The sequence below is a fragment of the Thalassophryne amazonica genome, chromosome 9 (genome assembly GCF_902500255.1).
Source record: "Thalassophryne amazonica chromosome 9, fThaAma1.1, whole genome shotgun sequence".
NCBI lineage: Eukaryota > Metazoa > Chordata > Actinopteri > Batrachoidiformes > Batrachoididae > Thalassophryne > Thalassophryne amazonica.
Window position 1 is genome coordinate 69,394,216 of NC_047111.1, and position 24,207 is coordinate 69,418,422.

Below are 24,207 nucleotides of genomic sequence, written 5' to 3' on the forward strand. Positions count from 1 at the left end.
CATGAGTGTTATGCTTCTTGCAGATAGTCTCAGACTAATGAGAAGTCTTGCTTGCACATTATATATGATGTGTGTCTTCTGTTTGTCATATTATTTGTTCAGATAATACTTCAACCTTGTCATGTTCTTGTTTTAATTTCTTTTGTGTTTTGTCCTTCATTCACTTTTCTTTGCATGCTTCTGTCAGGCCTTTTGTTTCTTTTATGGGGTCCAGTCTCATCAGTTGCAGCGGCATGGCTCCACCTCCTCCTCTGGCACCTCCTTATCGAATGATCTGGAGAGCGGCAGGCTACTGAGGGATGACATAGAGTAGCTACAGGAGCATATTCAAAACACGTTCACACTCTAGATAAAAAATTTGTAAGTGCACAACATGTAACCAGGTGTCCTTCCCTGTGTCCCTTTAAAAAACGTCTTGTGATCCCAAGTGCCATTTACCTCTGACCTGTGGCATTTGACCCTGTCAGTCCTCTGGAATTCATTATGTCCTATTCTTACCTCTGAGGAATTGTTTGTGTATTTGCCTGACAACAGCTATTTTCACAAAGATATGAAGAGAATTCTGTAGGATCCATTTATTTATTTATGGTATTGGATGGTCACCTTTCCCATAAATAAATAAATACAATTCTGATAAACAGTTCTTGACATTTTGAGATACTGTACCTGCTGAAAAACAACAACATTAACATCAAGGATGATAACAACAATAATAACACTAATACCAAGCCTGTCGGGTCTCGGCAGGGTATGTGAGTGCCTTTATATTTTGTCGTATGAGTTATTAAAATACGAGGTCTATTAGAAAAGTATCCGACATTATTTTTTTCAAAAACCATATGGATTTGAATCACGTGTGATTACTTCAGACATGCTTGAACCCTCGTGGGCATGCGAGAGTTTTTTTCACGCCTGTCGGTTACATCATTCGCCTGTGGGCAGTCTTTGAGTGAGGAGTCGCCCACCCTCTCGTCGTTTTTTTCATTGTTTAGGAATGGCTCAGAGACTGCTGCTTTGTTTGATCAAAATTTTTTCAAAACTGTAAGGCACAACTGAGTGGACACCATTCGATAAATTCAGCTGGTTTTCTGTAAAAATTTTAACGGCTGATGAGAGATTTTGGTCTGGTAGTGTCGCCGTAAGGACGGCCCACGGCGCCTGACGGCGATCTGCGCTTCGAGGCGGCAGCATCTCGCCGTTTCAAGTTGAAAACTTCCACATTTCAGGCTCTGTTGACCCTTTAAGTCGTCAGAGAACAGAGAACTTTCAGAAGAAGTCGGCATGAGGAGTTTATTCGGACATTCCATTGTTAACGGACATTTTGTAATGAAAGAACGTGCGGGCAGAGTTTCATGTCGGGCCGGACCCGACCGCGGCGGGTCGCGACAGGAAGACCACCTCCGTTGGAAACGTTAACGGACAAGTTGGAACATGCCCGAGCTGTTAAACAGTTTCTCAGTTACTCACTTGTTGAAAGCCATCAAAAGCCACCTGAATTTTACAAATGGTTTTCAACACGGAGGTGTTTTTCCTGTCGCGGCGCACACAGATTCGCCGAGTCGTCACGGAAACGACTCGGCGAATTTGCGCGCACGTCTTTCATTACAAAATGTCCTTAAACAGTGGAATGTCCGCATAAAGTCCTCATGCCGGCCTCTTCTGAATCTTCTCTGTTCTCTCACGACGTCCTGGGTGAATTAAGCCTTAAATTAGAATGTTTTCAGGTCGAAACAGGCCGACGACGGCGCCTGGAAGCGCTGCACGACGTCCCGGTTCGTGGGAAGTCCTTACACCGACAGAAACACCACATCCACAGCCGTTAAACTTTTCACCGAAAACCAGCTTAATTTCTCGAATAGTGTCCACTCGGATATTCCTCACAGGTCCAGAAAAATTTTTGATAAAGCAACGCAGGCCGTCTCGAGCAGCATGTGAAACAAAGGAATTCAGCCGAGAGGGCGGGACCACATCTCACTCAAGGCCTGCTCACAGGGACGTGAAAAAACTCATGCATGCGCACGAGGGTTCAAGCATGATTGGTGTAATCGCACGTCATTCAAATCCATATAGTTAAAAAAAAATAAAAGGGTCGGTTTATTACCTAATAGACCTCGTATGTTATTACACTATGTAGCTTTTGCAGTGTGGTGACTAAGTGGTCAGTGCACTTACTTCCAGAACAGAACCACCTGTGTGCATTCTCCATGTAATGCAGAGTTACACCAGGAATGGCATCTGGCATAAATCATGAGGCAAACCATCATGCAGGTCCATATTAGAGCTGCTGGGGTGACCCCAAGAAACACAGGGAGAGGCTGAAGAAACTCTCCACAATTTCTCTTATACTCACTCGACTGGTAAGCACTGAAAGCCGAGATAGGCATGTCCCAACTTGTCCTCTGGCACTCCGAAACGGAGGTGTTCCTTTGTCTCGCTTCATCAGCAAATCGGTCGTGACGCGCGAAGACTCCGCGCGGCTTTCCATGACAAAATCTCTTGTTAAAAGTGAAATCTGCCGGAAAATGGCTGACGTCCAGCTCTTGTGATAACCAGAGAAATTGCACACGACGGTCCCGGCTCCACACAGCGATCCGTTTAGAAATGATGTGGTGGTTTCTGCCTCTCGATCGCGGCTCGGAGCTGGGCGCGCCGTGCGCCATTGTGGGCCGTCCTTAAAGCTGTAGTAACACTCCTTATTCTCTGTGAAGCCTGTAAAATTTTCACCGAAAGCCAGATAAATTTTTCAAATGGTTTCCAGCTGCCTGTGTCTAACAGTTTCTGAAAAAATTCTGATGTAAAAAAAAAGCCCAAATCATTCCGCCATTTCCTCGCAATGAAACAACGACAAGAGGGGTGGACCAGTGCTCACTCAAAGCCTGCCCACAGGCGAATGACGCAACCGACAGGCGTGGAAAAACTCACGCATGCACACGAAGGTTCAAGCTTGGCTGACGTAAAAACATATGAATCAAATCCATATAGTTTTTGAAAAAAATAAAAAGGTCCGTTACTTTTCTAACAGACCTCGTATACTGTTGATGTTTTTTTTATTATTATTTAATAGTATTGCAATGTGGATTTTGAAAAAAAGAAAATTAGAAAAATGATTTGTCACTGTTGAGGAGGAGTAGAAGAAGAAGAAGAAGAAGGTGAAGATGAAATTCAGGGAAGAGGTGAGACGACTACTGCAGAAGTGGAAGGAGAGACAATCAGGAAGCTATTGGGTGTGACATCTGGATTTAGCAATGCAAGAAGTGGAATATACAGATAAAGAAAGTATGCATTACTACAACCCCAATTCCAATGAAGTTGGGACGTTGTGTGAAATGTAAATAAAAACAGAATACAATGATTTGCAAATCCTCTTCAACCTATATTCAATTGAATACAACACAAAGACAAGATATTTAATGTTCAAACTGATAAAATTTATTGTTTTTGTGCAAATATCTGCTGATTTTGAAATAGATGCCTGCTACACGTTTCAAAACGGGGACGGGACAACAAAAGACTTGGAAAGTTGATGAATGCTCAAATAACACTTAATTGAAAACAGGTGAGTGTCATGATTCGATATAAAAGGAGCATCCCCAAAAGGCTCAGCCATTCACAAGCAAAGATGGGGCGAGGATCACCACTTTGTGAACTGCATGAAAAAATAGTCCAACAGTTTAAGAACAATGTTTCTCAATGTTCAATTGCAAGGAATTTAGAGATTCCATCATCTACAGTCCATAATATAATCAGAAGATTCAGAGAATCTGGAGAACTTTCTACACATAAGCGGCAAGACCGAAAACCAACATTGAATGCCCATGACCTTCGATCCCTCAGGTGACACTGCATTAAAAACCGGCATCACTGTGTAAAGGATCTTACCGCATGGGCGCAGGAACACTTCAGAACACCATTGTCAGTTAACACATTACTTAAAAAGCCATCACTTGACCCAGCTATCTTAGCTAATTATAGGCCAATCTCCAACCTTCCTTTTCCCTCAAAAATTCTTGAAAGGGTAGTTGTAAAACAGCTAACTGATCATCTGCAGAGGAATAGTCTATTTGAAGAGTTTCAGTGAGGTTTTAGAATTCATCATAGTACAGAAACAGCATTAGTGAAGGTTACAAATGATCTTCTTATGGCCTCGGACAGTGGACTCATCTCTGTGCTTGTTCTGTTAGACCTCAGTGCTGCTTTTGAGACTGTTGACCATAAAATTTTATTACAGAGATTAGAGCATGCCATAGGTATTAAAGGCACTGCGCTGCGGTGGTTTGAATCATATTTATCTAATAGATTACAATTTGTTCATGTAAATGGGGAATCTTCTTCACAGACTAAGGTTAATTATGGAGTTCCACAAGGTTCTGTGCTAGGACCAATTTTATTCACTTTATACATGCTTCCCTTAGGCAGTATTATTAGATGGCATTGCTTAAATTTTCATTGTTACGCAGATGATACCCAGCTTTATCTATCCATGAAGCCAGAGGACACACACCAATTAGCTAAACTGCAGGATTGTCTTACAGACATAAAGACATGGATGACCTCTAATTTCCTGCTTTTAAACTCAGATAAAACTGAAGTTATTGTACTTGGCCCCACAAATCTTAGAAACATGGTGTCTAACCAGATCCTTACTCTGGATGGCATTACCCTGACCTCTAGTAATACTGTGAGAAATCTTGGAGTCATTTTTGATCAGGATATGTCATTCAAAGTGCATATTAAACAAATATGTAGGACTGCTTTTTTGCATTTACGCAATATCTCTAAAATTAGAAAGGTCTTGTCTCAGAGTGATGCTGAAAAACTAATTCATGCATTTATTTCCTCTAGGCTGGACTATTGTAATTCATTATTATCAGGTTGTCCTAAAAGTTCCCTGAAAAGCCTTCAGTTAATTCAAAATGCTGCAGCTAGAGTACTAACGGGGACTAGAAGGAGAGAGCATATCTCACCCATATTGGTCTCTTTTCATTGGCTTCCTGTTAATTCTAGAATAGAATTTAAAATTCTTCTTCTTACTTATAAGGTTTTGAATAATCAGGTCCCATCTTATCTTAGGGACCTCATAGTACCATATCACCCCAATAGAGCGCTTCGCTCTCAGACTGCAGGCTTACTTGTAGTTCCTAGGGTTTGTAAGAGTAGAATGGGAGGCAGAGCCTTCAGCTTTCAGGCTCCTCTCCTGTGGAACCAGCTCCCAATTCAGATCAGGGAGACAGACACCCTCTCTACTTTTAAGATTAGGCTTAAAACTTTCCTTTTTGCTAAAGCTTATAGTTAGGGCTGGATCAGGTGACCCTGAACCATCCCTTAGTTATGCTGCTATAGACTTAGACTGCTGGAGGGTTCCCATGATGCACTGAGTGTTTCTTTCTCTTTTTGCTCTGTATGCACCACTCTGCATTTAATCATTAGTGATTGATCTCTGCTCCCCTCCACAGCATGTCTTTTTCCTGGTTCTCTCCCTCAGCCCCAACCAGTCCCAGCAGAAGACTGCCCCTCCCTGAGCCTGGTTCTGCTGGAGGTTTCTTCCTGTTAAAAGGGAGTTTTTCCTTCCCACTGTCGCTACGTGCTTGCTCAAAGGGGGTCGTTTTGACCGTTGGGGTTTTTACGTAATTATTGTATGGCCTTGCCTTACAATATAAAGTGCCTTGGGGCAACTGTTTGTTGTGATTTGGCGCTATATAAATAAAATTGACTGATTGACAGTTTGCGCTACATCTACAAGTGCAAGTTAAAACTCCACCATGCAAAGTGAAAGCCATACAGCTGCAACATCCAGAAATGCTGCCGCCTTCTCTGGGCCCGAGCTCATTTGAAATGGACAGACACAAAGTGGAAAAGTGTGCTGTAGTCTGATGAGTCCACGTTTCAAATTGTTATTGGAAATCATCCTCCGGACAAAAGAAGAAAGAGACCTTCCAGATTGTTACCAGCGCAAAGTTCAGAAGCCAGCATCTGTGATGGTATGGGGGGTGTGTTAGTGCCCATGGCATGGGTAACTTACACATCTGTGATGGCACCATCAATGCTGAAAGGTACATCCAGGTTTTGGAGCAACAGATGCTGCCATCCAAGCAACGTCTTTTTCAGGGACGTCCCTGCTTATTTCAGCAACACAATGCCAAGCCACATTCTGCAAGTGTTACAACAGCGTGGCTTTGTAGTAAAAAGTGCGGGTACTAGACTGGCCTGCCTGCAGTCCAGACCTGTCGTCCATTGAAAATGTGTGGCGCATTATGAAGCATAAAATACGACAACGGAGACCCCAGACTGTTGAACAGCTGAAGTCATACATCAGGCAAGAATGGGAAAGAATTCTACCTACAAAGCTTCAACAATTAGTGTCCTCAGTTCCCAAACGCTTATTTAGTGTTGTTAGAAGGAAAGGTGATGGAACACAGTGGTAAACCACTGTCCCAGCTTTTTTGAAACGTGCTGCAGACATCCATTTCAAAATGAGCAAATATTTGCACAAAAACAATAAAGTTTATCAGTTTGAACATTAAATGTCTTGTCTTTGTGGTGTATTCAATTGAATATAGGTTGAAGAGGATTTGCAAATGATTGTATTGTTTTTATATACATTTTATACAACGTCCCAACTTCATTGGAACTGGGGTTGTACCAGGAGGTATGGCGTAAGGTGAAAAGAGAGAAGGCGAAGGAAGGAAACAAATACAGTTGTATGCAAAAGTTTGGGCACCCCAATGATTTCCATGATTTTCCTTTATAAATCATTGGTTGTTTGGATCATCAATTTCAGTTAAATATATCATATAGCAGATAAACATAGTGATATTTAAGAAGTGAAATGAAGTTTCTCGGAATTTACATAAAGTGTGCAATAATTCTTTAAACAAAATTAGGCAGGTGCATAAATTTGGGCACCCCAACAGAATAAATACATTAATATTTAGTAGATCCTCTTTTTGCATAAAGAACAACCTCTAAACACTTCATACAGCTTCCAATGAGAGTCTGGATTCTGGTTGAAGGTATTTTGGACAATTCTTCTTTACAAAACATCTCAGGTTTGTTAGTTTCCCAGCATGGACAGCCCACTTAAAATCACGTCACAGATTTTCAATAATATTCAGGTCTGGGGACTGAGATGGCCATTCCAGAATGTTGTACTTGTTTTTCTGCCTGAATGCCTTAGTAGATTTTGAGCAGTGTTTAGGGTTGTTGTCTTGTTGAAAGATCCAGCCCCGGCGCAACTTCAACTTTGTCACTGATTCATGAACATTGTTCTCAAGAATCTGCTGATATTGACTGGAATCCATGTGACCCTCAACTTTAACAAGATTCCCAGTACCTCCACTGGCCACACAGCCCCACAGCATGATGGAACAACATCCAAATTTTACTGTAGGTAGCAAGTGTTTTTCTTGAAATGCTGTGTTCTTTTTCAGCCATGCATACTGCCCCTTGCTATGTCCAAATAACGCAATTTTAGTTTCATCGGTCCACAGCACCTTATTCCAAAATGAAGCTGGCTTGTCCAAATGTGCTTTAGCATACCTCAAGCGACTCTGTTTGTGGCGTGTATGCAGAAAAGGCTTCCTCTGCATTACAGCATCTCCTTGTGCAAAGTGCGCTGTATAGTTGAACGATGCACAGAGACACCATCTGCAGCAAGATCATGTTGTAGGTCTTTGGAGCAGGTCTGTGGGTTGACTATGACTGTTCTCACCATCCTTCGCTTCAGCTTATTTGAGATTTTCTTGGCCTGCCACTTCGGGCCTTAACTAGTACTGTGCCTGCGGTCTTCCATTTCCTCACTATGTTCCTCACAGTGGAAACTGACAGCTGAAATCTCTGAGATAGCTTTTTGTATCATTCCCTTAAACCATGATGTTGAACAATCTTTGTTTTCAGGTCATTTGAGAGGTGTTTAGAGGCTCCCATGTTGCCACTCATTAGAAGATATGCAAAGAGAGGAAACATTTGGAAATGGCCACCTTAAATACCCTTTCTCATGATTGGATTCACTTGTGTAAGGAGGTCAAGGGTCAGTGAGCTTTCCAAACCAATTTTGTGTTCCAATAATTAGTGCTAAATGTATTCAAATCAATAAAATGACAAGGGTGCCCAAATTTATGCACCTGACCAATTTTGTTTAAATAATTATTGCACACTTTCTGTAAATCCTAGAAACGTTCATTTCACTTCTCAAAAATCAGTGTGTTCGTCTGCTATATAATATACTTAACTGAAATTTCTGATCCAAACAACCAATGATTTATAAAGGAAAATTATGGAAATCATCAGGGGTGCCCAAACGTTTGCATACAGCTTTAAATTAATAAATAATTAGTCAAATAACCCCACAAGATCAGAATCAACTACAGATCAGGGAATCATTGTCTGGGATTTTAAAATAAAAAGTAAAACAATTTTATATATCTGATATTTTTCATGGATTCATGGTGTTGGTTTTAGAAACTTTACATTTTATATGATTAAAATATTTTAATTCATGATTCTGCCATACACCCCATTCTTTTTTTTTTACTCCTCTCTTAGTTTTCTTCACTTATAAGTATTAGTGGGAAAACCAGCAGGACACGGCCTCAGTTTAAAAAGCCTCAGGCAAGTAATAAGGAAGAAAATGGAAGACAATTCAAAGAATACTAACACCAGCTGGTGAAAACTTTCAGATGCTGTGCTACAAGTAATAATAAAGAGTAACATAAATGTAGGAACTGCTCTGTCCACAAAATAAGTAATTAAGCAAATACAAAAATAAAAGACACATCAACATGGTCGAAGAATAATGAGTTCAGTACTTAATTATTATGAAGAACTAAATAAGCAGCAGGCTTTTTATTTTAAGTAGTTTTCTCATTGACCATTTTAGTTTAATAATTACCACATCATAAATTTGAAACCCATTGTATAAGGATGTTAAATAGTGGACTATGTCCTTCAGTTCTTGTTTGTTAAATTGGATGTAATGATAAGACAATTAAAACTTTCCATAAATGTGTACTTTCAGTGCATTCAAAAGTTTATGGCATTTGACACTGTCAGTACAAACATTCCATCTGTAGTGCTCTTTTTTGGGATGAAACTACTGCTCACTTGTTGCACCTCTTTTCTAAGCCTAGCTTCAACCAATCCATTGAACCTCCTGATTTACTCTCTCCACATGAGCTAGCTTTCTTTCTCTCTCATTTTCTTCATTCATCAGCTCCTCAAAATACTGCTTCCACCTTTTCAACACACTCTCTTGACTTGTCTGCACATTTCCATCTGCATCCTTTATCACTCTTTCTCTGGCCAATCAGTACAACTCATTTTCTCCTTCATTACTGTTTAGCTATATGTAGAGCTTGCTACATCTATGCTCTTTCCTTAGCCTTTGCCACATCTCTTTTCACCTTATACCACATCTGCTTTATACAGCTGCCTGCTTTCATCAGCTCTCCCACCATCCCAGTTGTTTATGCCAACCTCTCCCCCCATGTCACTCATCTTGACATGAGTAGTGCATGTGGGTACCAAAGATTGCAGGAGAAGAGGTGTTTTTTTTTGTTTGTTTGTTTTTTTTGTTATTGTTGTTTATGTTTTTTTATTTAGCAATGTGTGGGAACTGTGGGTTCAGGCCAGTGAGATTGTCACAATATTGTATGACCTCTTGTGGGGGCAGGGTTGGAAAATGGGAGGCCTCTTTCTTCTTATACTTTCCTGAATATCTTCATTTCACCACCAAGTCTCTTTGTCTTCCTTCCTCTGTCCAGATGTCACACCCATTACCTTCCTAGCGGTCGATCTCACCACATCTGTAATAATTTTCCTGTTGCCCAAAATCTTTGAACCTCCATCCAGTGGCATTCTTACTTTCTGCCTGAGTATCACAGAAAAGTCTTCCTTCTTCATCTTCCACCGTTTGATCCTTGGTTCAACTCTTAGGGCCCGGTCCCACTGGCGTTTAGGAAGATTTGAGTATGAATTGCGCACAATATTGGTGTATATTCACTAAACATCTGCAATATTCGTGAAGCATGCTTGTATGAGTCGGCCGACATCTGCACACGTCTGCAATTATCCACAGAGACACGTTTTTCCGTTGCCAGGATTTTTGAGCAGCTCAAAATTTTAGTTGTGGATGACATCTGCCTTACATACTCAATACATAATCTATGCACTGTATATCCGCTGTTATCCGCTGATAACCGCAACTGACGGGGTATTGCGGCTTGGCAGCAGACTGGGACAATGTGTAAAACGGATATATAGCATGCATATCACGTCCACATCACAAACTAAAATAATTTGTAGCGAATGCATACAGAGTGGCCACAAATAAAGCGTTCCTATTACGTCTGTTTTGCATCTGATCTGGGAACAAGTTGCGAATGCATAACAAACACTTCACGTAAACCCAAAGTACTATAAAAATGTGGCAGAAATTGACATAATTGCCAGTCACTGCCAGTCCAGCTGTGGAGACGTACAGATGTAGTTATTGATCCCCAAAGACGTAGTGTGATAGTTGCTGGCATCCAACAACATACCAATCAGAGGGTGGGGTGGGAGACCGGGCCCATCTGTTGCTGGAGGAGGTGGTGTGGGAGATGGAGCCCTCTCTTCTGCATCAGCAGCAGCCTTCTGCCTCTTCCTCCCCCGCTTCATTTGTGTGGACATGTCACTGTGGTGTCGGTGTGAATAGTGATCCCGAAAGGCCAGAGTGCGCTTCTTTTATGACCGCAATGCAGATGCCGCAAATGCGCAATACAACCACTGTTTCCGCAACATGTGCGCAATGCATTCTCAAATACATCCATAATACTTCCGTGATAATCACAATGCGTCCGAGCTGTGTCCTCAATACATGCGTTATACATCCGTGATTGCTCGTTATATATTCGCTAGTAATTCATACTGGGGAATTTGTCATTTTTGGCCAGTTTTATTGTGGATGACAACGAACGCCCGAATGTTGTATACTCAGTTCATGCGCAATTAATCCTCTCCCCAGTGGGACTGGGCCCTTACTCTCGTCCTCTTCTTCAGCTCCAAAGTCATCCTACAAACCACCACCCAATGATGTCTAGCTATGCTCTACCCTGCCACCACCTTACAGTCTCCAGATTCATTTAGGTTGGATCTCCTACATAGAATGTAGTCAAACTGTGACCATCTTCTCCCACTCATACAGTAGTGTTCAGAATAATAGTAGTGCTATGTGACTAAAAAGATTAATCCAGGTTTTGAGTATATTCTTATTTATTACATGGGAAACAAGGTACCAGTAGATTCAGTAGATTCTCACAAATCCAACAAGACCAAGCATTCATGATATGCACACTCTTAAGGCTAAGAAATTGGGCTATTAGTAACAAAAAGTAGAAAAGGGGGTGTTCATAATAATAGTAGCATCTGCTGTTGACACTACAAACTCAAAACTATTATATTCAAACTGCTTTTTTAGCAATCCTGTGAATCACTAAACTAGTATTTAGTTGTTTAATCACAGTTTTTCATGATTTCTTCACATCTGCGAGGCATTAATTTTGTTGGTTTGGAACCAAGAATTTGCTCGTTTACTAGTGTGCTTGGGGTCATTGTCTTGTTGAAACATCCATTTCAAGGGCATGTCCTCTTCAGCATAAGGCAACATGACCTCTTCAAGTATTTTGACATGTCCAAACTGATCCATGATACCTGGTATGCGATATATAGGCCCAACACATAGAACCCAACACCAAAAAAAAAAAAACACCTCCGTGTTGGAAACCATTCAGAAGATTCAGACGGCTTTCGATGACTTTCAGTCGAGTGAGTATCCAAGAAATTGTGTAACAGCTGGACATGCCCCAACATGTCCTGTGAGACTTCCAAGACGGAGGTGTTTTTTTGCTGTGCGTCCTGAGCTGCTTCGTGCCGAAGCGCGAAATCCTCTGCACGCCTTTCATTACAAAATCTCCTGTAACAGTGGAATGTGCCACAAAAGTGCTATGTCCAGCTCTGTTGCCATTTCTGTGGTAGTCACATGATGTCCCGGATCAACACAGCATTCAGTTTAGAAATGATCTGGTCGATCCAGCCTGTCGAATGGCCGCTCGGCACGCCGTGCGCCCTCCGCCGCTGTGGGCCGTCTTTAAAAAGGTTTTAACAGTCCATAATCCGCGTGACGCCGACAGAATCTTCACCAATATCCAACTGAATCTATCGAATGGTTTCCAGCTGCCTGTCTCTAACAGTTTCTGAAAAAAATTTCATGGAACAAAGCGGCAGTCTCTCAGCAAGTTCTCAGACAAAAGAAATCCGACGGGAGGGGTGGACCAGTGCTCACTCAAAGCCTGCCCACAGGTGAATGACGCAACCGACAGGCGTGGAAAAACTCACGCATGCACACGAAGGTTCAAGCTTGGCTGATGTAATCACACGTGATTCAAATCCATATAGTTTTTGAAAAAAATAAAAAGGTACGATACTTTTTGGACAGACCTCGTACATTCCTATAGGTGGCCCTTATTTAAGGACAAAGGCAATAAATGTTGTACATAATGATTGTAGTGCATTTCTGTCTGAAAATCTGAGTAAAATGAGTCATTGCAGACATTTTTTAGAAGAACAGTATACTTTGATTAAAAAGTTGATTGGAGAGAGGAAAGCATATAAAGAAGTTCAGAAAATGATAGGCTGCTCAGCTAAATGATCTCAAATGCTTTAAAATGGCAGCCAAAACCAGAAGGACATGGAGGAAATCAGAAAAATACCATTCTAATAAATAGAAGAATAGCGAGAATGCTCTCTTTATTTCCAAATTCCACTACTACTTGATGCCTGGATGTCTTTGGCTTGAATCTACTCTACACAGCCAATGATCAGCTCCAGGATGATCAAAGAAGGTCACCTCTAAGTATTGTAACAATTAGAAGATGCCTATGTGAAGCCAAACTATGGGCAAGAAGCCCCTGCAATGTCCTATTGTTGAAAAATGACGTGCTGAAGCGGTTACAATTTGCGAAACAGCATATTGACTGGCCTAAAGAGAAAGGGTGCAACACTTTGTAGACTGATGAAAGCAAGATTGCTCCTTTTAGGTCTTGCAGCCACAGACAGTTTGCCAGATGATGCCCAAAAAGTGAATTCAAGCCACAGTACAGTGTGAAGACAGTGAAGCATGGTGGAGCAAGCATCATGATGTGGGAATGTTTCTCTTACTATGGTGTTGGGCCTATATAAACACACATATTTCACATTCCAGGGATCATGGATCAGACTGAATACATCAAGACTGAATACATGAAGAGGTCATGTTGCCTTATAGTTGAATAGGAAATGCCCTTGAAATAGGTGTTTCACCAAGACAACCCCGAACACACCAGTGAGTGAGCATCTTCGTTCCAGACCAACAAGATTGACATTATGGAGTGGCCAGTCCAATCCCAGGACCAAATACAATAGAAAAGTTGTGTTGTGACAACAACAACAACAACAAAAAAATGCTATTTCTGAGGACAAAACCAAGAAATGCAGAGGAATTGTAGAAATGTAGTCCAATCTTCCTGGGCTGGAATAACTGTTCACAGGTGTCAGAAGTTGGTTGACTCCATGCAACACAGATATGAAGCAGTTCTCAGAAACAGAGTGAAGTAATCTATTAGTTTGTGATATCGTCACAAAAAGCACTACATTTTCATGATGGTATCACAAATTGATTTCGTGATGATATCACAAAATGCTGGGTGATATGCGCGTGGAGCGGGAGTTCTGTGGGGGTTATGATTAGGGCTAGGGGTAGGGTTAGAAATAATACATTTAAAAAACCATGCCACAAAAATGTGACTCATTTCGTGATGGGAGGTGAAAAAAAAAAACAGAGACTGAGCTGGTTATACAACTGGGCCTGGTTTACAACTAACGTTTAGTTCACTTATTCACAAGACAACTAAATCTTCAAGCATTTTTCAGTTCATACAGTAAATGTTTGAGTTTGTAAAGAAAAATACTGCTGTTTTTTTTAAACAGACTAATATTCCTTTTTCTTCTCTTTCTGTAAAGTAATAACAAATTTGATACATTTTTCTTCATGTTTTGATTTGGAATACAATGTCGAGTGATCCCAAAGCATTTGCATGTATGGAAATAAAAGCTATTATAAGGATTTTAAGATTTACTCACTTTTTTAAACACACTCCTCTTATTTTGAAAATAACAGTATGCACTGATGATATTCATCATCACCCCTTCAATTTCCAACTTCACACTCATCACCCTGTCAGAGACTCACTTAACCTCAAACTCTTCATATACTCTTCCTTTAAAATGACCCCAACTCCATTCCTCCTCCCATCCATACAACAATTTGAACTCACCTACAGGGCTCCTGGCATTACTTTACTTCCACTTGATTTCTTGTACACACAATATATGTACCTTTCTCCTCTCCATCATATGAGCCAGCCGTCTCCCTTTACCAGTCATGCTGCCACCATTCACAGCTGAGATAATAGTGATATTATGCACTGAAAAGGGAGGAAATATGCAAATCACTTCCCATTTTTCTTTGAGGAAGATTGCTTTTAAACATTTCAAAAATTGTCTTACACATTTATTGACAAACTGGAGACCCTATGCCCATCTTTGCTCCTCCAAGCCTCAGCACTTCGTGAATGCTACTTTTGTATGTGCCCGGTCCCACTCGGGAGAGGATTAATTGCGCATGAACTGAGTACACAAATTACGGGCGTTCGTTGTCGTCTGCAACAAAAATGGCCAAAAATGACAAATGTCCCAGTATAAATTATGGATATATTAATAATGTATAGCGAATATATGATGAACAATCATGGCTGTATAACGCGTGTAGTGAGGAAACGGAGCCGACGCATTGCGATTATCACGGCAGTATTACGGGTGTATTATGAATGCATCATGCACATGTTGCGCGTGCACGGCATCTGCATTGCGGTCATAAAAGAAGCGCACTCGGGCTGTCGGCATCACTATGTGGTGACGTCAGCAGAACGCACTACAGCGCAGCTCGTCTGAACGATTATAACAAGAAGCTAAATCTGTTATAAACATAGGAATAAATACTGTAACAGCTGCAGACAAGAAGGAAAAAATATGCAACTGTTTTATCAAGCCTTGACAATGTAAACAAGTCAAATAATTAGCTTTATAGACAGCTCAAAATGCTTTCTGCAGCTTGTTATCCGTTTGCGCTCATGTGTGCAAACAGCTAATGAGCTGCAGCTTCCTCTGTGATTCAGGAGGTGATTAGAGCCGTTTTCAACAGCCAATTTGCAGAATAAAATGATTCATCCGCCACAGCGCATAGATTGAGTATGTTTGTGTATGTATTGAGTATGTATGGAGTATGTAAGGCGGATGTCATCCGCAGCCAAAATTTTGTGCAGCTCAAAAATCCTGCCAACCGAAAAACGTGCCTCTGCGGATAATTGCGGATGTGTGCGGGTGTTGGCCGACTCATACAAGCATGTTTCACGCATATTGCAGATGTTAAGCAAATATGAGCCAATTTTGTGCACAATCCATATGCAAATCCTCCTAAACGCCAGTGGGACCGGACCCTAACAACTTATACACACACACACACACACACACACACGCACACACACACACACACATATACGAGGTCTGTCCAAAAAGTATCAGACCTTTTTATTTTTTTGCAAAAACCATATGGATTTGAATCACGTGTAATTGCATCAGCCAAGCTTGAACCTTCGTGTGCATGCGTGAGTTTTTTCACGCCTGTCGGTTGCGTCATTTGCCTGTGAGCAGGCTTTGTGTGAGCATGAGCAGTGGTCCACCCCTCTCATCGGATTTTTATTGCGAATAAATGTCTGAACGATTTGGAGCTTTGCTGCATCAAATTTTTCCAGAAACTGTGAGAGACTGTGAGGCTTCATCACAGCGTTGCTTTGCGCCATGCGGCTCCGCCGCGATGCGCGAAATTCTTCCGCTCCTCTTTCCATGACAAAAACTCCTGTAACAGTGGAATGTGTTGTTCATTTCTAAACTGGACGCTGTCTTGATCCAGCATGTCATCTGACTAGCACAGGAATTGCGGAAGACGTGGACATCAGCACTTTTTCGGCACATTGAGACAGACGTGCGGAGGAATTCCGCGCGTCGTGGCGGAGCCGCATGGAGCAAAGCAACGCCGTGATGAAGCCTCACAGGACATGTTGGGGCATGTCCAGCTCATGCACAATTTCTCGGATACTCACACGACTGAAAAGCAACAGGAAGCCGTCTGAAAGCCACCTGAAAGCCGTCCTGTGAGACTAACACGGAGGTGGTTTTGTCCCGCGCCATGAGCGGCACGGTGGCGCAATCCTCAGCTTCTCTTTCCATGAAAAAAACTCCTGTAACAGTAGAATGTGCCGAAAAAGTGCTGATGTCCACGCCTTCTGCCTTTTTTGTGAAAGTCAGACGACATCTTGGATCAACAAAGCCTTCACGTTGGAAATGATCTGGTTGTTTCAGCTGGGTTTGAGCCTGTCTATTGGCGCTCGGAGCGCGCCGTGCTCTCAGACGCTGTGGGCGGTCTTTAAACCGGCTGGAGCACTCCTTAATCTGTGTAATCCCCATAAAATCGTCGCTGAAAGCCATCTAAATTTTCCAAATGGTGTCCAGCTGGAGGTCTCTCACAGTTTCTGGAAAAATTTGATGCAGCAAAGCTCCAAATCGTTCAGACATTTATTCGCAATAAAAATCCGACGAGAGGGGTGGACCACTGCTCACACAAAGCCTGCTCACAGGCGAATGACGCAACCGACAGGCGTGAAAAAACTCACGCATGCGCACGAAGGTTCAAGCTTGGCTGATGCAATCACATGTGATTCAAATCCATATATATATATATATATATATATATATATATATATATATATATATTCCGGGCACGTCCCATTGGGAGGAGGCTCCGGGGAAGACCCAGGACATGCTGGAGGGACTTTGGCAATTATATAATTATTCCCGGATTTCAGAAATGCAGGAATAGATGTATAATTTCTAAATGAAATGAAGCTGACCACACATAACCCGAAATATCTTTGGTTCATACTCTCTACAATAAAAGAGAAGTCAAAGTAAATGTAAAAATTACTATAAGGCTTTTTGTTTAATTTGCATTTTCCATAGCATCTCAACTTTTTGTGATTTGGCACTGTAAAGTGTCCATTTTAAAGACACCTGGCAACAGACTTGGACTTGTTGAAAGGATACATAATGAGTCTTTTTTAACACTGGCCTGTGTTGTTGTTCTATTTGGCAGTGCGTGTCTTTTCGTGCTGTGATGGATGAGTTGAGTATGTCCCTGCAGTGTTACAAAGGCATTACAAGGAGGTCTCAACCCCAAAGCCAAGCGAGGTCAGCCTGCGCATTTTGTCAACCCAAACCCAGCCCAAAGAGGGAGCGAGTGGGACGAGACCCCAGCACATGAGCTTTGGACTGAGATTAGATCAAAGATTATTTCAAATTTTGCTACTCAGATTTGTTTCTGGGACACGTTATGATATCAAGTTGTTTCCTCATCTCTCCTGTCTGAATGTTGACTACATGTGTGGCTACATTAAGCATAAGATCAAACATTAATACTGTAATTTTATAGTAGGTTATAAACCTGTCATGTTAACCATTGCTGTTTCCTGATGCTTGTCCTGTCCTTGTATTTCTTGTATTTGTAGTTCACTGTTTTGATTTGTGAACTCTGTAAATAGTGTATGGCATATATTCGTTGCAACATTTCTGATTTTGACAGTAAAATCAATTTTGCAATTTTTTAAACTGCTGTCCACACTGATTTCTTATTCATGACAAGAAGTTCTTTGTGTTTTTAAGGGCTAGCAGATACCAATGTAGGTTTGTTGATCCCGCTCTGACCAGTGAGGGTGGGCAGTGTCCTCTGTGGATAGCTGGGAACATACCTGCTGTGTTACGCTCTCCGTGCAGCAACATCACATCAAACCTCACACCTACACACATCTTCACTCAAATGCCTACGATCACAAAACACTGTTGCCTGTGTACCAAAGAACAGAAAAGATACGTGGCAAGAAAAGGAAAAAAATAAGAAGCATCCTCCTGAAGGCACATCTTCCATGTTCCCTTGAGAATAAGATGTGTTTTCAGCCATTTCTGCCTGGTTGCAGTTGTCAGTAATAAAAGTCTGATAGGAAATCATCTTTCCTAGTAGAGACCAAGGAACTCATATTTTAAACTCATGAATTTAATTGCAAATATGCATTTGAAAGCTGAAAATAATATTAACTTTATGTGCTTTGCACCTAGTGTGCGTATGTAATATTGCAATATCTTTCCAGCACCTTAAGATTACACTTTTACAGCAAATTACACACACAGTCCATTCATATACAGTTATGGTCAGAGGTTTGGTCATCATGGACATGAATGTAATGGCAAAATTAGGATCTTTGAATTCTTTGAAATGTTCTTTTTATTTCTGGGGCAAAATGATTGTTTTGAACTGACTCTGGGTAAATATTCCGGTGACCACAGGGAAAAATCTGCTACCTGCAGGGAAAGACTGTAAGCCAGGGCCCGGCTTCATAAAGCTGTCTAATCTTGTTTTGTGGACTAAACTCAGTCAACTAATTTTTTGGCGTTAGTTGTTGCACAAAGCTTTTAGCTTAGTTGGTAAAAGTTTCACGTTACCCAACTAAAGTTATTAGCCTGGTACAGAGGAGGCTAATCTTATTTTAGTTGACAAAACTTCCGTGTCTTACCTCAAAAAAGGTGGTTATCATGTAACAATAAGTATTGTAACAATTAGAAGATGTCTATGTGAAGCAAACTATGGGCAAGAAGCCCCTGTAATGTCCCATTGTTGAAAAATGACATGGAGATAGACTGTGTTCCATGTTCCATGAACATTAACTAAACATTAACATGAACATTAAAGCGCTTTGAATGTCTGATGCAGATGTAAAAGCGCAATATAAATGCAGTCCATTTACCATTAACCTGCACCCATTTATGCTCTTTCTGCAAACTGCACACTGATGATCACTGATAACAGGATGTGCACTCTGTCTCTCAAGTCAATTACATTAAGAAAGGCCTGTAGAAACAGAACAAGATCCAAATGGGTCCTGAATGGACAGACTGCAATTTAGCGTGGTAACATTAAAATCAAGAGGAGTTCCTGAATATCTCAACCTTGAAATCAGTAATGTATAAAGTGTCCCTTCATATTAGTGTCACACACAGAGAACCTATGTGATGTGTTACCTTTGCTGTACTTATGTAAGTTCACAGGATCTACTGTAAGAAAGCATCGGGATTTGACGGCGTGACAATAACTCCGGTCATATAGACTGGAAGGGGGAAAAGTGTCTGAAAATCTTGCATAAACCTGGTACAATGAAAATAATTCTATAATAGTATTGTAAAATTGAAGTAAAATATAATAGTACTGAAGACCCCAGAGGCTGGAGAAGGCCAAGGGGATTCTGACATTTCATATGGCTGTGGCACTTTCAAGTGATGGGAAGGGACGGGATGCCTGTCTGGATGGTTTCCATTCTGGATTAAACATGGTTGTCTAGTGTGGCAAAGGCAGTGATGCGTGGCACCGGACAAAACTATAAAATGAACATAAAACCTTTATTTCCATTTTGGAAATATATGATATTCAAAACAGACTGGCGTCCTGTCCTGGGTGTACCCCGCCTCATGCTCTATGACTTCTGGGATAGGCTCCAGCCCCCCGCAACCCTCAACTGGACTAAGCGGTTGAAGATGTATGTGTGTGTGTGTGTGTGTGAAATTCAATATAAGTTTTATATTGTAAAGTTCAACACATGATGAACTGCATTAAAATCCAACATGCACATAGTATTTTTGTAAGTGAGAAACTAAGCAGAAGAGTTCCCACCACATCAACCAGCTTTCACTGAAGGTTATCCAAAGGAAAGAAGCATCAACAGTACATTTTGTACAAAAAGTGACCTTCCTACCAAAGTATATCTGCTAGAAGGTTGACATCAATACTTATCTTAGAAATCAGTTTGACTGTCTAGTTTTGAGAATGCTCTTATCTTGACATTATGCAAAACACATCAATGCCATATCAGACACGGATATTGTTATTGTTATGCACAATCTTCTTCTTTGTCTTTTGGCTGTTCCCGTTAGGGGTCGCCACAGCAGATCAATCGTTTCCATCTCACCCTGTCCTCTGTATCTTCTCACCAAAAGCTCATGTCCCTAGAAGACAAACAGTGACATGAAAATGCTGAGGCACCCTTGGGCTTTTACACATTTTTTCATAGAGGCTTATTTGTATTAAAATTTCTATGCTTGTGTTAGGGTACAAAAAACAAATCCAACATCATATGAATTTCATAAAATATCAACACAAAAAGAATGGAATGTATAATCATGGACACCCTTTAACATAACACAAAAAAATTGCAACTTTTACAGCCAGTTTTGTGAAGATGAATTAGGTACGGATACACATGTGCCCACATTAGTGGTTAGCACTGTTGCATCATTGCAAAAAGGTTGTGGGATCACTTCTCGCCTGGTCCTTTCTGTGTGAAGTTTTCATGTTTTCCTCATGTTTGCGTGGGTTCCCTCCAGGTCCTCTCGCTACCTCCCACTTCCAAAAGCATGCAGGTTAAGTGAACTGGAAACCTTAAATTGGCCGTAGGTGTACTTGCGAGTATAGATGAATTTGTGTGTCTGTTACATATTCAAATAAGAGATACTCAAGATCTGCAAGATCTTTCTGTTGAACAGAAAATTATGCTTATTTTTTATCAGGCTGTTGTTGAAAGTGTTATTAGGTATGGAATGTCTGCGTGGTTCGGTAATCTGTCAGTCAAAACTAAATCAGAATCGATGCGGCTGGTGCGCACGGCACATAAGGTGATGGGAGTAAGAGAGTATCCATCATTACAGCAGATATTCGAGGAGGCTGTTATTAAACAGGTGAGGAAAATAACCTCTGACCCCTCCCATGTTCTTTACCCTCAATATGAGCTGCTTCCATCTGGACGTCGCTACCGAGTTCCATCTAAAAACAAAAAGAGATACTTAAACAGGCATAAAACTCATGCCTCCCTATACCAGTGAATCTCTTGAACTCAAACCAAAGAGCAGGTCGCGAATGTGTCATTGTGATTGTATTGTATTGTCTGAGAAGAATCAGAATCAGAATTCTTTATTTGTCATTGTTCCTCAAGGGCTCAACGAAATTCAAAAGCAGCTCTGAGAAAAAAACAGTGCAACAAATAATGCATATAAAAGTTCTGTCTTGTCATGTCTGTACTTGATTCATGTATTTTATGTGGCTGCCTGTGTGTCCAAGACAAATTTCCCATTGGGGACAAATAAAATAATCTTGAATCTTGAATATCTGCATATAAGGAGGGGTTCAAATCCCAGCCTCACTGGAAAATCACTAAGGACCCTTGGGCAAGGTCCTTAATCCCCTATTGCTCCCGGTGTGCAGTGAGCGCCTTGTATGGCAGCACCCTCACATCGGGGTGAATGTGCAGCATCATTGTAATGCGCTTTGAGCGTCTGATGCAGATGGAAAAGCGCTATATAAATGCAGCCCATTTATAGTTTTTCTTAATAGCCTAATGTTTGTCTTCTTTAGGGCCCTGTCCCACTGGCGTTTAGGAGGATTTGCGTATGGATTGCACACAAAATTGGCCCATATTCACCAAACATCCGCAATATCCGTGTAACATGCCTGTATGAGTCGGCTGTCATCTGAACACACCCGTGATCATCCGCAGAGGCATGCATGTCCACAGCCAGGATTTTTGAACTGTTCAAAAATCTGGATGCAGATAACATCCGCCTTACATACGCCATATATACTCAATTCATACACAGTACATACTCACTCTATGCGCTGTATATCTGCCGTTAACCGCTGATATCCGCAACTGATGGGGATTTGTGGCTTGGCAGTGTGTAAAACAGATATATTGCGTGCCCATCATGTCCACATCACAAACTAAAATATGTTGTAGCGAATGCATACAGATTGGCCACGAATAAAGCGTTTTTATTACATCTGCTTTGCAGCTGATTTGCGGACAATCTGTGAATGCATAACAAACACGTCACGTAAACCCAAAGTACTATATGTGGTAAAAAGCGACATACCTGCCAGTCAGTGTCGGTCCGGCTGTGTAAATCCACAAAGACGTAGCTGCTGCAAACCAGGACTTTTATTTAACACCAACAAAAGGAAGAGTTGCTGTGTAGCCACAACTCATGCTGAAGTCTGTTTTCTGTGACACTCTCAAAAAAAAAAAAAACAAAAAAAAAAAACTGTCTCCCCCTTCCCACTCCCCAAACTCATGAACAGTTAACCCTCGCATGACAAAATGAACATTGACTCTGTGATCAACTTGTAAAGTCCAGCAAATGCTCCAGAGGCTGTATTGTTGGTGTGAATAGTGATGCCGACGGCCCGAGTGCACTTCTTTTATGGTCGCAATGCAGATGCCGTGCACTCGCAACACGTGCGCGATGTATTCATAATACACCCGTAATACTGCCGTGATAATCTCAATGTGTCGGATCAGTTTCCTCACTACATGCGTTATATAACCGTGACTGCTCATCATATATTCGCTATATATTATTAATATATCCGTAATTCATACTGGGACATTTGTCATTTTTGGCCATTTTTGTTGCGGACGACAACGAATGCCTGTACTTTGTATACTCAATTCATGCGCAATTAATCCTCTCCCCAGTGGGACAGGGCCCTTAGTTAGTACTATGGGTCATTTTGTTGTGTGAGTGCATACACTCGGGCCACAAGTTCGTTCTTCTGCTTTCCATCTATTTTGTAGCCCAGTTTTTTGCAAAATTCTTTCAAAAAGTTGCCTTTCCAGTGTTTCCAAAATTTTGGATAGTCGTGAACTTTGACCCTGCCCAGCCTGCACGGCTCATATTGAGATGCTGAATTGGCTCATTGCCTGCAATTGCAAATAGATGTGTTTTCATAAGCCTAGAATGAACCCTTATCTCAGAGCGTCCTCCCTTAGGGCCGTCACACTAGGAGCACAAAGGCGCGAATGCTGTACAAATCACACATGCACAGTACCTCAATCAGATATTATCACGGCCAGACTGAAAGGCACAGGAGGGGCGCAAGAGGCCATGAGATCATCGGAGGCCTGTTAAAAGTGTCGGGTGCCTTCAATTTCACATGATGCGGCCTTGGTGCCAACTATGTTGCTGTATTACGTTACTGATGCACATGTCATGATTACTGACACATATCTGTCAAATGGGGAAATAAAAGTATAAAGATGACTGAGTGTTTGCCCACCTGCACCTTTCCTGTGCCTTTCAGTTGAGTGGGTCCATCTGGAACTGTTCCAAAGGAGACTATTTATTCTATTCATACTGTAATGGCTTGGTAATAGAGTTGCGACATCAGTCCTTCATATGTGTTACTGTAATATGATCATTGGGTTGGATATGATGTGCATTACAGCTGTGAAAGCCTGTTCAGCCATGCGCGGTGTAGTCTGGCTCTGCGATGCACTGACCCACTATGCAGCTTATCTGACTGGGCTGTTACAAATACATGGTCATGCCCTCTCATGGGATACACGTGAATTATGATGACCATCATAGCTGTAACACCATGTGCAGCTGCACGGCATCCTGCCCCACGGCAAGTCATAGGCTTATGCTATAATGAGCATGATATTACAGATCCATGTGTCAGAGGATGTAACTGTATTATTATGTTATCGTGGTTGTTAGACTCCATCAAGATGTCCGCATTGCACGTCAACGTGTCATGGAGACGCACTTATGCACAATGCCTGTGATCACAGTGGAATGTACAGAATGAGCATAATATCACACATCCATTGTTAGTCCACCTCATGTGTCAGAGGATGTATCTGTAATATCATGGTTTCATGGCTGTTAGACCCCGTTCAGAGGGCCGCACTGTGCATCAGTACATCACAGAGATGTGCTGAAGTGCACCACCTGTGATCATGGTATAACATCTAGAATAAGCATGATAGCACACATCCATTGTCAGTCCACTTCATGTGTCTGAGGATGTATCGCCGCACATGCTGGAAACAATGTAACAGGTATATTATCTATCCCATAAGTGGAGATGTCATTGTACCTGTAATCTCAAGCCTATTATGGATGTGACAGCCCTTTCAGTCAGCT

The 24,207-nt window shown here is 41.4% G+C and overlaps 1 protein-coding gene and 1 long non-coding RNA gene across 2 annotated transcripts in view; one reads left to right on the forward strand and one right to left on the reverse strand.

The window, feature by feature from the left end:
- The window catches only part of LOC117517330 (glutamate receptor ionotropic, kainate 1-like), a 164,730-nt gene extending 146,940 nt beyond the window's left edge, over positions 1-17,790 (forward strand). Inside the window, 1 exon segment of the mRNA XM_034178324.1 lies at positions 17,279-17,790. Within this exon segment, the coding sequence (XP_034034215.1) occupies positions 17,279-17,446 (168 nt within the window). The 3' untranslated portion in view covers positions 17,447-17,790.
- Positions 17,791-17,926: 136 nt separating this feature from the next.
- Positions 17,927-24,207, reverse strand: part of LOC117517333 — a 144,260-nt gene continuing 137,979 nt past the window's right edge. Inside the window, exon 3 of the long non-coding RNA XR_004562705.1 lies at positions 17,927-20,232. This is a non-coding gene — a long non-coding RNA (uncharacterized LOC117517333). The remainder of the gene's footprint in view (positions 20,233-24,207) is intronic.